Below are 12,606 nucleotides of genomic sequence, written 5' to 3'. Positions count from 1 at the left end.
TCTCTTGTGGTGGGAGCGTGGCAGCCCTATCATTTCGAAAGACAATAAATATGGTCGAAGTTTACGGGGAAACCAGAGTGTGGTAGGTGTTCTAGGGAAGCAAAACAACCGGACTCGGAATCGGAAGTAATAGCTCTCACCGTGCTTGGACTTGGACAGCTTCCAATTGCAACGGGTGATAAGGCTGTGACGGGGGCAGCAGAATAAGCAAATGGAATTTTATGAACCGCCTGCTTGGAAATGGTTTCTTTTCTGGAGAATATGCGAAAGAGATGGCAAATAAATGGCACCAACTGGTGTGAGTCATCGACCACTCAACGTCATTTGTTTGTAAATAAACGTACACTCGATTTTAATACTCAGAATGAATAATTTTGCTGTACGGTTCTGCACTTCACCGGTGTGTACTGCACGAAAAACCTAAAAAGATACAAGAGTTTTTTAGATAGGGGAAACGCTCCTATAGTTGCGGAACGTTAGAACTATAGGAACCTAACGCTCACAGTACACATCGTGCTCTATTGCCGTGTGGATCTATTTGCTTTTTGCTGAAGGAAGTGTTACTTCTACCTAAAGCTACAACAAATTTAAACAGCACTTTTCAGTGCTCAACCTGTAAAAATTTCTACCTTGTTCAACTCTTATTCCTCTTCGATCCTTGTTTGGACCCTACCCGAAGTAATCCTTCTTGGATATCGATTTGGAAAATTCCTCTTCGATCCTTCAGATTCTTATAGTAATAAGCTTGGAAGTCGATTTGGATAAAAATTTACTGCCGCCATGGTTTAGGCGCAAAAGAAAGGGGCAAACTCTTGACACCCCTTCTGATGAAATTAATTTGAGTAATCAATTTGATTTGCTCACGGATGATTAGAATAATCCATCATCCAAGAACAATTCTAGTAAGCTTTCCCGGCTTAATGCCAAGAAGGAAAAGATTCCCCCTATTGTGATATAACCCCTTCCGATTTCCATGCTCTTCGCATGGAACTTTTGAACTTCGTGAAAGTTAAGTTTGCACTACAAATTGGACGTCGGGGTGAATGCTGTGTATTGGCTGAAACCTTGGACGGATTTAAATGTCTTCTCAAGTATCTTACTGAGAAGCAGCACATTTTTTTTTTACTTACGACACCAAAACTGAACGTGTGTTCAAGGTTTTCATGAAAGGACTGCCCAGTGGTGAATCCCTGGATCAGATCAAAGATGAACTGGCAAAATTACTTGGAGTTGTGTCACTCCAAGTAATCAAAATGAAAATGAAATCCCGTCCTGGCAATTCGCGCAACGGGATTTCTAATGATTTTTATTTAGTTCACTTCAAGTCTAGTGAACTTAACAACCTTAAGGACTTGGAAAAAGCTAGCCTTATGCTCCACGTCCGAGTGAAGTGGGAACACTTCAGGAAGACTGGAAGAAATTTCCAAAACCTCACCCAGTGCCGTAAGTGCCAAGGATGGGGTCACGGAACTAAAAATTGCTACATGCCAGCTAAATGCATGCATTGTGGTGATTCCTCTCACGCTAAGGACGACTGTCCTGTGAAGGACAATCCTAAGAAATTTAAACGTTCAAATTGTGGTGAAAACCACAAATCTAATTTTTGGGAATGTAAGACTCGCAAAGCGATCCTACAATCACGTTCTAAGCAACGGGTAGGAAACGCTCCACGTTACGGCCAGGTACAAATTTCTCTGCTGTTAACAACGGTCAGCGAGGAACAAATTCTACATTCGTACCCGCAGGTACAAATATCACCCCTGCTTCAAATTTTTCATCTATACCTACTCCCCTCGCTGCTAACAATGTTCAGAGAGTTAATGGAGCTACCTATGCTGCTATTGCAACGGGTAGAAATCAAATTCTAACCAACGTAATTCTAACGGAAATTTTGACGATTTTGACTTAGGAAGCATTACTGCCCCTAAAATGGAATTTTACAGAAATCATTAATTGACATGATTTCTGATATGCTTAAATCTAACTCCATGTTTGATGCTATTCAAACTGTAGTAAAATTTGCAAACAATATTGTCATGACTTAAAATTCAGTAATGGATTATATTGCATATTGCCGTTATAAGTGATACGTTCCTTAAACGTGACCATAAGGTTAAGAGGGAAGCAAATTATTTGATTTATAGAAATGATCGTCTTGATGGAGCCTGTGGTGGCGTTGCCATCATTGTTCATAGACGTATCAAACATGGAATGCTTTCTTCATTTGAAAACAAAGTTTTTGAAACTTTGGGAGTTTCTGTTGAAACAAAATTTGGACAACTTACGTTTATAGCTGCCTATTTGCCATTCCAATGCGTAAGCCAGCAAAAGAATTTTCTCAAGGGTGACCTTCAGAAACTTACCCGTCATAGATCTAAATTCTACATTATTGGTGATTTTAATGCAAAACACCGCTCATGGAATAATGCTGAAAGCAATTCCAATGGTAATATTTTGTTTGATGATTGTTCGGCAGGTTATTACACTATTCAATATCCAAACAGTTTAATATGCTTTTCTTCAGCACGAAATCCCTCAACTATTGATTTGGTCTTAACTGATTCATGTCAACTTTGTAGCCAATTGGTTACCCATGCTGGCTTCGGTTCTGATCACCTTCCAGTAACTTTTGAAATATCCCAAGAAATAATTTCTAATCCCAACAGCTCTATTTTCAATTACCATAGAGCTGATTGGGAGCAATATCGAACATTTATGGAACATAACTTCGATCCAAACATTTCTTTGCAAACCAAAGATGAAATTAATTATGCTCTTGAATCTTTGACTGCTTCAATAGTTGAAGCAAGAGCTGCCTCAGTACCAAAATGTGAAGCTAAATTCGATTCAATTATATTAGACGATGATCTTAAAAAATGTCTTAAAAATGTCCGTAGGAGACAATATCAAAGAACACGCGATCCTGCCATGAAAGTTATCTGGCGGGATTTGCAACAACAAATTAAAAAGCGATTCTCTGCCCTGAGGAACAAAACTTTTGAAAATAATGTTTCGAAATTAGACCCGAGTTCCAAACCCTTTTGGAAACTCAGCAACTTGCCAAGCAATTCGAGAGTTCCCATAGTTTCAGTTTGGGTCTTCCTAGTCCTATTGAGAATCAGGTTGCTCGGGATTATCTAGATTTTTTCTCTCGGGAAAATATTTTTGATGATTCCTGGGGGACTGATTTGGACGAAGTAAGGTCTATAACTAAAAAGTTTCAAAATTTGAAAGCTCCATGGAATTTTGGATGATGGAATTTTCTATATCCTCATCAAAAAACTCCCAGTGAGTACCTTGTCTTTCTTGGTAAAAATATTTAACAGATGTTTCCATTTGACATACTTTCCTGATAAATGGAAAAATGCAAAATTTGTTCCAATTTTGAAGCCGGATAAAAATCCAGCTGAAGCTTCTAGCTACCGTCCAATAAGTTTGCTTTCTTCAATAAGTATACTTTTTGAAAAGATAATTTTAAATAGAATGATGCTTCACATCAATACGAACTCAATTTTTGCAGATGAGCAGTTTGGATTTCGCCATGGACATTCAACTACTCATCCACTCTTAAGAGTTACCAATTTAATTCGTTCAAACAAATCTGAAGGCCACTCAACTGGAGTTGCTCTTCTAGACATAGAAAAAGCATTCGACAGTGTTTGGCATGAAGGTTTGATTGCTAAATTGAAAAAGTTTAATTTTCCACTTTATATTATGAAATTAGTTCAAAATTATTTAACTGACAGAACTCTGCAGGTAAATTATCAAAATTCCAAATCTAATCGACTACCTGTTAGAGCAGGAGTTCCTCAGGGTAGCATTCTTGGGCCTATATTGTATAACATTTTCACTTCGGACCTCCCTGATTTGCCTCAGGGTTGCCACAAATCTTTGTTCGCTGATGACACAGGCATTTCCGCTAAAGGTAGAAGTCTTCGTGTTATTTGCAGCAGACTGCAGAAAAGTTTAGATATTTTCTCTTCTTATTTACAAAAATGGAAGATTTCTCCCAACGCTTCCAAAACTCAACTTATAATATTTCCACATAAGCCTAGAGCTTCGTTTTGGAAACCTAGTAGTAGTCACATAGTCACTATGAACGGAGTTCCAATTTCCTGGTCAAACCAAGTGAAATATCTTGGATTAATACTTGACCAAAAATTTACTTTTAAAGATCACATTGAGGGCATTCAAACCAAATGTAACAAATATATAAAATGTTTGTATCCTCTTATAAACAGGCAATCCAAACTTTGCCTGACGAATAAACTTCTAATATTCGAACAAGTGTTTAGACCGGCCATGCTTTACGCTGTGCCAATATGGTCTAGTTGTTACACTACCAGGAAAAAAGCACTACTATAACTTTTAGATCTTTAAAAGGCACAAATTTTTGCTGCACAAAGCTTGTCAATATCTTTCGCCGATCAAGAGTTATTGACGTTTTTCTACTAAAAATATGCACTTTTCAAATGTTAATATCTCTGGTTGGGGCAAACAAAAAAAAATTTTTTTTACGGCATTTGAAAGGGCGTACACGCAAACCAAAAATCTGTTACAATGAATGTTAGTTCCATTTCCTATCATCTTCTAGAAGTTGACCTTGCAGGCGATGTAATGGTTTTTTGCCTTTTTTATTTCGTGTTCTGTCTGTGCTTTCACCTACACAAGCAAGCATTTGCCTTGATTTTTATGTATAACATGGTAGAACGACGTACACCCTTGCCTCGAATCTCTCCAGCAGAAAAAGCATACGAAGTCGAGTGTGAGAGGAAATGAGCGCTTCTTGTTTGCTTTTAGGCTATCCTTAATCAGAAGCATGAAGAGAGCAGTGGAGAAAGCACAGGTCTGATAATCGCAACGTTCGTTGTTCGAGTCCAGTCGGCAACCTTTTTCCTATTTTTTTTTCGACATAATTAATTTACCTCACTAATACACTCTACATTTTTCGGTCTCCAATTTTCTTGCATTGGACCGCAGCTAGGTATATCGCATCCGCGGTTCATGTGGTCTCCACTTACATCCTCAGATGATGAATCCCACATAATTGTAAGCGAATCTTGCATCCACCGGTTGGGTGTATGTTATTCTCAATAATTCTAGGAGGCTGCATTGGACTGTCCCGTGTGTGTACATAATGCAAATTCCGGGTTCAGAGTGCGTTTAGAATGCTTTTTTGTGGTGCAACGGATGTGCAAAAAATGCATTTTTGGCTATTTTTGTATCGTGAAAATGGCATTATTTAACCGCTCAGAACCTGTCTCGTGGGTGTACATAATGCATCTTCTAGAGACTTTTAAAACTCTTTAAGACGAATGTTTAATAGCGAAATTTTTGTCTGTATCTCTTTTATTAAAAAAGATATACCCAAATATAGTTAAAAATATGAATAAATTCAAATTGATTTTATACGATTTTAGAAAATAGCATAACTCCAGTCAGTGATCTCGACGGGAACGACGCCCAATGTTCGAGGTGCAAAACTCAAACGCTGCGTGCTTGACAGGAACCGCCTTCCTACTGGTGCTACTGCTACTGCTGCTACTGCTTCCTGCTTACCCACTGTCCGAGGCGAAAATGAGTTGAGGCACATTAGCAGCGCTGTTTTATAGCTTTTCAGATTCAAGCAGCGCGATGTGCAACCAAATTGTACTTGATTATGAGGACTGGGTTTGGGGAGTACGATTATTTCATGAAAACAGTGATAAAATTAACACTTTTTATTTGTCCATTTTTGAAACAGTTGTCTATGAAAAATGGAAAAAGCGTTTATTTTCTTATCGATTGGTGTGTTTGGATTTTAATTTCATCTATAAATGACAAAGTTATAAGCGTTTAAAATCTTACACCTTTTCGTGGCGGTCGCAATTTTAGATTTTCGATTTACCCCCAGTACCTTCCCGTAAGACGTAGTCAACGTCAAAAAAATCAAAGTAGGCTAAGCCGCCAACCTTACTCTTCGGGGGATTATTGTAATATATAAATAATAGATTAACATTGCAGTTTACCCAAATGTCATCGAAATGAAAATAAAGCTTATGCAGAGGAAGCAACAACCATACATAATATTATACTTTTGCATATATTTATTATACAGGGTACTTCTCGTCATGCATGACATCATTGAGATTCAATTTTCATCTTATTGGTAGTCTTGTTAGTTACTCATCACCCTTGTTTCATTATTTTAAAGAGAGAAAATCAAGATCTGAGCTAAATAGTGAAACGTATTTATTTGTCTATAACCTTGACATTTCAGTGTAACATTCACCTGTCATTGTGAGCTGATGAGACATATAGCTGTATCTTATTATATGTACTATATTATTTCAAAATTTTATTCATATAAATATAATTTAATAATTTTATATTTTAATGCTCAAATAAAATTCATTTTTCCAACACGTATATTTACTTTATATAAACTAATACTGGGTTGAGAAGGAACATCAGGGTATCATTAAACCTGGAACTGGACAACGGAGTAGGATGACAACCAGAGTCTAGGAGGGACTAAACACTATCATTTTCTTTATCCTACCGATTCAATTTTGGTGGTGTGAATTCTACTCCAGCAGTTTCAGTAAGATTGACGCGCCCTTCTTATCAAACCATCCTGTAGAAAGCTTAATAAGTATTGCGAATTGCGTTATTCGATTTGCTACATCGTATCGTTGGAAGGAGATTCTTAAATTCCCGTGAATTTTGCGTGAGTGTCTTTGCTTACGGGTCCATCCCTCCTTTTTTGGCTGTTCATACAGCTATATTGTGAATTCAAATCGTAAGCTCAAATTGATCTTGCTATTAATTGGAGCTGCATACAAGACAAGATCTTCGAAGGGATTGTGGCTACCTTACATACAAAAGGCTCCCATTTTAAATAAGCTGATCCTGAATAAATCTACACTGACTCTCAAATATTATGATCAACATTATGATAAACAGTCTCCTGCTGTAAATTCATGAACTTTGATACCCATATTGCAGGGGTCTCTTCCCAAACACTTCTATGGCCACTAGAGGCCCTACGGAAACCAACTCCGGAATGGCCGTCCCGGGGACAATCCAACAGATGATCACAAAATTATGATAAACAGTCTCCTGCTGTAAATTCATTAATTGTGATACCCATATTGCAGGGGTCTCTTCCCAAACACTTCTATGGCCACTAGAGGCCCTACGGAAACCAACTCCGGAATGGCCGTCCCGGGGACAATCCATCAGATGATCACAAAATTATGATAAACAGTCTCCTGCTGTAAATTCATTTATTGTGATACCCATATTGCAGGGGTTTCTTCCTAAACACTTCTATGGGCACTGGAGGCCTAACAGGAACCTACTCCGGAATGGCCGTCCCGGGGACAATCCATTGGATGACCACAAAATTATGATAAACAGTCTCCTGCTGTAAATTCATGAATTGTGATACCCATATTGCAGGGGTTTCTTCCTAAACACTTCTATGACGAATAGAGGCCCTACGGGAACCTACTCTGGAATGGCCGTCCCGGGGACAATCCATCAGATGATGACAAAATAATGATAAACAGTCTCTTGCTGTAAATTCATGAATTGTGATACCCATATTGCAGGGGTTTCTTCCTAAACACTTCTATGGGCACTGGAGGCCTAACAGGAACCTGCTCCGGAATGGCCGTTCTGGGGACACTCCATCGGATGTTCACAAAATTATGATAAACAGTCTCCTGCTGTAAATTCATGAATTTTGATACCCATATTGCAGGGGTTTCTTCCCAAACACTTCTATGGCCACAAGAGGCCCTACGGGAACCTACTCCAGAATAGCCGTCCCGGGGACAATCCATCAGATGATCACAAAATTATGATAAACAGTCTCCTGCTGTAAATTCATGAATTGTGATACCCATATTGCAGGGGTTTCTTCCTAAACACTTCTATGGGCACTAGAGGCCCTACGGGAACCTACTCCGGAATGGCCGTTCTGGGGACAATCCATCGGATGATCACAAAATTATGATAAACAGTCTCCTGCTGTAAATTAATGAATTGTGATACCCATATTGCAGGGGTTTCTTCCTAAACACTTCTATGGGCACTGGAGGCCTAACAGGAACCTGCTCCGGAATGGCCGTTCTGGGGACAATCCATCGGATGATCACAAAATTATGATAAACAGTCTCCTGCTGTAAATTCATTTATTGTGATACCCATATTGCAGGGGTTTCTTCCCAAACACTTCTATGGCCACTAGAGGCCCTACGGGAACCTACTCCGGAATGGCGGTCCCGGGAACAATCCATCAGATGATCACAAAATTATGATAAACTGTCTCCTGCTGTAAATTCATGAATTGTGATACCCATATTGCAGGGGTTTCTTCCTAAACACTTCTATGGGCACTGGAGGCCTAACAGGAACCTGCTCCGGAATGGCCGTTCTGGGGACAATCCATCGGATGATCACACAATTATGATAAACAGTCTCCTGCTGTAAATTCATGAATTGTGATACCCATATTGCAGGGATTTCTTCCTAAACACTTCTATGGGCACTGGAGGCCTAACAGGAACCTACTCCGGAATGGCCGTCCCGGGGACAATCCATCGGATGACCACAAAATTATGATAAACAGTCTCCTGCTGTAAATTCATGAATTGTGATACCCATATTGCAGGGGTTTCTTCCTAAACACTTCTATGGGTACTGGAGGCCTAACAGGAACCTACTCCGGAATGGCCATCCCGGGGACAATCCATCAGATGATGACAAAATTATGATAAACAGTCTTCTGCTGTAAATTCATGAATTGTGATACCCATATTGCAGGGGTTTCTTCCTAAACACTTCTATGGGCACTGGAGGCCTAACAGGAACCTGCTCCGGAATGGCCGTTCTGGGGACAATCCATCGGATGATCACAAAATTATGATAAACAGTCTCCTGCTGTAAATTCATGAACTTTGATACCCATATTGCAGGGGTCTCTTCCCAAACACTTCTATGGCCACTAGAGGCCCTACGGGAACCTACTCTGGAATGGCCGTCCCGGGGACAATCCATCAGATGATGACAAAATTATGATAAACAGTCTCCTGCTGTAAATACATGAATTTTGATACCCATATTGCAGGGGTTTCTTCCTAAACACTTCTATGGGCACTGGAGGCCTAACAGGAACCTACTCCGGAATGGCCATCCCGGGGACAATCCATCAGATGATGACAAAATTATGATAAACAGTCTTCTGTTGTAAATTCATGAATTGTGATACCCATATTGCAGGGGTTTCTTCCTAAACACTTCTATGGGCACTGGAGGCCTAACAGGAACCTGCTCCGGAATGGCCGTTCTGGGGACAATCCATCGGATGATCACAAAATTATGATAAACAGTCTCCTGCTGTAAATTCATGAATTTTGATACCCATATTGCAGGGGTTTCTTCCCAAACACTTCTATGGCCACAAGAGGCCCTACGGGAACCTACTCCGGAATGGCCGTCCCGGGGACAATCCATCGGATGATCACAAAATTATGATAAACAGTCTCCTGCTGTAAATTCATAAATTTTGATACCCATATTGCAGGGGTTTCTTCCCAAACACTTCTATGACGACTAGATGCCCTACGGAAACCAACTCTGGAATGGCCGTCCCGGGGACAATCCATCAGATGACCACAAAATTATGATAAACAGTCTCCTGCTGTAAATTCATGAATTGTGATACCCATATTGCAGGGGTTTCTTCCTAAACACTTCTATGGGCACTAGAGGCCCTACGGGAACCTACTCCGGAATGGCGGTCCCGGGGACAATCCATCAGATGATCACAAAATTATGATAAACAGTCTCCTGCTGTAAATTCATGAATTGTGATACCCATATTGCAGGGGTTTCTTCCTAAACACTTCTATGGGCACTGGAGGCCTAACAGGAACCTGCTCCGGAATGGCCGTTCTGGGGACAATCCATCGGATGATCACAAAATTATGATAAACAGTCTCCTGCTGTAAATTCATGAATTTTGATACCCATATTGCAGGGGTTTCTTCCCAAACACTTCTATGGCCACAAGAGGCCCTACGGGAACCTACTCCAGAATAGCCGTCCCGGGGACAATGAATCGGATGACCACTAAATTATGATAAACAGTCTCCTGCTGTAAATTCATGAATTTTGATACCCATATTGTAGGGGTTTCTTCCTAAACACTTCTATGGGCACTGGAGGCCTAACAGGAACCTGCTTCGGAATGGCCGTTCTGGGGACAATCCATCGGATGATCACAAAATTATGATAAACAGTCTCCTGCTGTAAATTCGTAAATTTTGATACCCATATTGCAGGGGTTTCTTCCCAAACACTTCTATGGCCACTAGAGGCCCTACGGGAACCTACTCCAGAATGGCCGTCCCGGGGACAATGAATCGGATGACCACAAAATTATGATAAACAGTCTCCTGCTGTAAATTCGTAAATTTTGATACCCATATTGCAGGGGTTTCTTCCCAAACACTTCTATGGCCACTAGAGGCCCTACGGGAACCTAATCCAGAATGGCCGTCCCGGGGACAATCCATCGGATGACCACAAAATTATAGTTGAAGATGCTAATTTCAAATAACAGACTGTAGTGGTAATTTTTATACGATAGATGGAGTAGATGAAAGCATAGAGTTGATAGTTCCGTTAGAGTACGGCAGTGTGAAGATTGCATATCGATATTAGAATAGCGAGCTAGGACAACTTTTAAGGAAGGTACAAATCGGTTTTTTCATCTCTCTTTACCAAACTCCCTCTTTGGAGAGGGATGGTGAGGGGTGTCCCCCCCCCGCCACCACTGGCCAAATATCGCATACTTTACTGATCCCAGCTGTCCCTATCTGATGGCTTTTCTTGATCCTGCCTGGTCTCCTCGGCAGTCAGAGATGGAGAGAACACCGATCCCAAAGCATCGACATTGCTCGAGTTCATGTCGGTACACTTGTTCCGGAACTGCTCCTCAGCCGGTGCTGGCCCGGTATCTTCTGCATCAATCAGGGCTAGCAGAGCTTTCGCTTCACCGCCGCCGTTACCGTCGTGGCCCTCTTCATACACTTCTTCCAAATCGTCGTAAATTTCCTCCGTTGCGTAGATGTCGTACCCAAACTCGTCCAAATAGTGTCCATCGTCGATAAACTCCACCAGTTCCATGTTGGCACCCAGGTTCAGCCCCTGATAGAAGTCGTCGTCAATGTGCAGGTCCTCGGTGGATTTGGCGTTCTGAAATTGTTTTATTTATCAAATGATCAGTAATGCATGAATTCGAGAATAGTGGTAAGACAGATCTTACTGGAATTATTGTTAGAGTTCCACGGGGTAGCTGCTGCTGCGAGATTAGTCCCAAGTTGTCCTCGAACATTGAAGCTAAACTTTCGCGAGGAAAATTTAACTCACTAAATGCGGCTGACATTCCGATGCGACTTCCGGAGGGCACTGTGAAGAAAATTAGAAGTCGATAAACTTGACATCAATGCTCTACAAAATAATTTCAGATAGTTCGCCAAAATTCCTTTGAAATTTTACATTTATCTACTTCTTCTGGAAGATCTCGAGATTCATCTCAATGTCCCTAAAATATCTTCCCATCTCCTACAGACTATACTCACCATTCAGACTATCGGCGGGTACCATCGAGCTTCCGCAGTTGCAACAAATGAATCGTTCCACGGCGTTACGATTAGCACCTGTGCCACCACCACCTCCCGAATGTGCCTTCACCGGGGTACACAAACTTCTCCGATCGTCATTACGGCTGGAACACCTGGATCCACCTACATCCTCACTGCTGGGTACCATCCTCAGCTTAGCAAATGCCTTCAACAACTCATTTCCACAGGAATGTCGAATCGGTGCAGTGGCCACTGGCCAGTGGTGGTGTGGGAGGGGGGGAGGGACACCCCTCACCATCCCTCTCCAAAGTGGGAGTTTGGTAAAGAGAGATGAAAAAACCGATTTGTACCTTCCTTAAAAGTTGTCCTAGCTCGCTATTCAAATATCGATATGCAATCTTCACACTGCCGTACTCTAACGGAACTATCAACTCTATGCTTTCATCTACTCCATCTATCGTATAAAAATTACCACTACAGTCTGTTATTTGAAATTAGCATCTTCAACTATGTAAATCGTTGACTTCACGTAGAAGTAATACTAAAACATATAGTCAAAGCACAAAATTATGATCAACAGTCTCCTGCTGTAAATTCATGAATTTTGATACCCATATTGCAGGGGTTTCTTCCCAAAACACTTCTATGGCCACTAGAGGCCCTACGGGAACCTACTCCAGAATGGCCGTCCCGGGGACAATCCATCGGATGACCACGAAATTATGATAAACAGTCTCCTGCTGTAAATTCATGAATTTTGATTATTAGAGATGAACCAGCCTAAGGCTGAAAGTCTCGTTAATGAAGGAAAAAAAAAAATGAATTTTGATACCCACATTGCAGTCCTCAAGTAAGCTGAAATTGTTTTTGAAGGAAATGCTGATACTTTGATATCGATTCCTTCAAAATTCTAGCGAAAGTGCCAAAAAAAAAATGCTTAGTTCTGAAACACTATACAGAAAATCCTGAT

The 12,606-nt window shown here is 40.7% G+C and overlaps 2 protein-coding genes across 2 annotated transcripts in view; one reads left to right on the top strand and one right to left on the bottom strand.

Annotated features, from left to right (window-relative positions):
- side-VIII (sidestep VIII) overlaps positions 1-12,606 on the top strand; it is a 961,237-nt gene that overhangs the window by 209,842 nt on the left and 738,789 nt on the right. The gene's annotated exons all lie outside the window — the stretch shown is intronic.
- Positions 10,846-11,836, bottom strand: LOC135702546 (uncharacterized). Its single transcript, XM_065223620.1, has 3 exons — positions 11,634-11,836; positions 11,318-11,460; positions 10,846-11,247 (listed from the first exon to the last, which is right to left on the bottom strand). The coding sequence occupies exons 1-3, from the start codon at positions 11,821-11,823 to the stop codon at positions 10,846-10,848; spliced, it is 735 nt and encodes a 244-aa protein (XP_065079692.1). The 5' UTR covers positions 11,824-11,836.

This window comes from Ochlerotatus camptorhynchus, unplaced genomic scaffold, assembly GCF_037179485.1.
Source record: "Ochlerotatus camptorhynchus isolate MF236.1 unplaced genomic scaffold, CSIRO-AGI_Acam_v1.1 ptg000193l, whole genome shotgun sequence".
In the NCBI taxonomy this organism is placed as follows: domain Eukaryota; kingdom Metazoa; phylum Arthropoda; class Insecta; order Diptera; family Culicidae; genus Ochlerotatus; species Ochlerotatus camptorhynchus.
The sequence above is the reverse complement of the archived record's forward strand: the minus strand, read 5'-3'. Positions and strand labels throughout refer to the sequence as shown.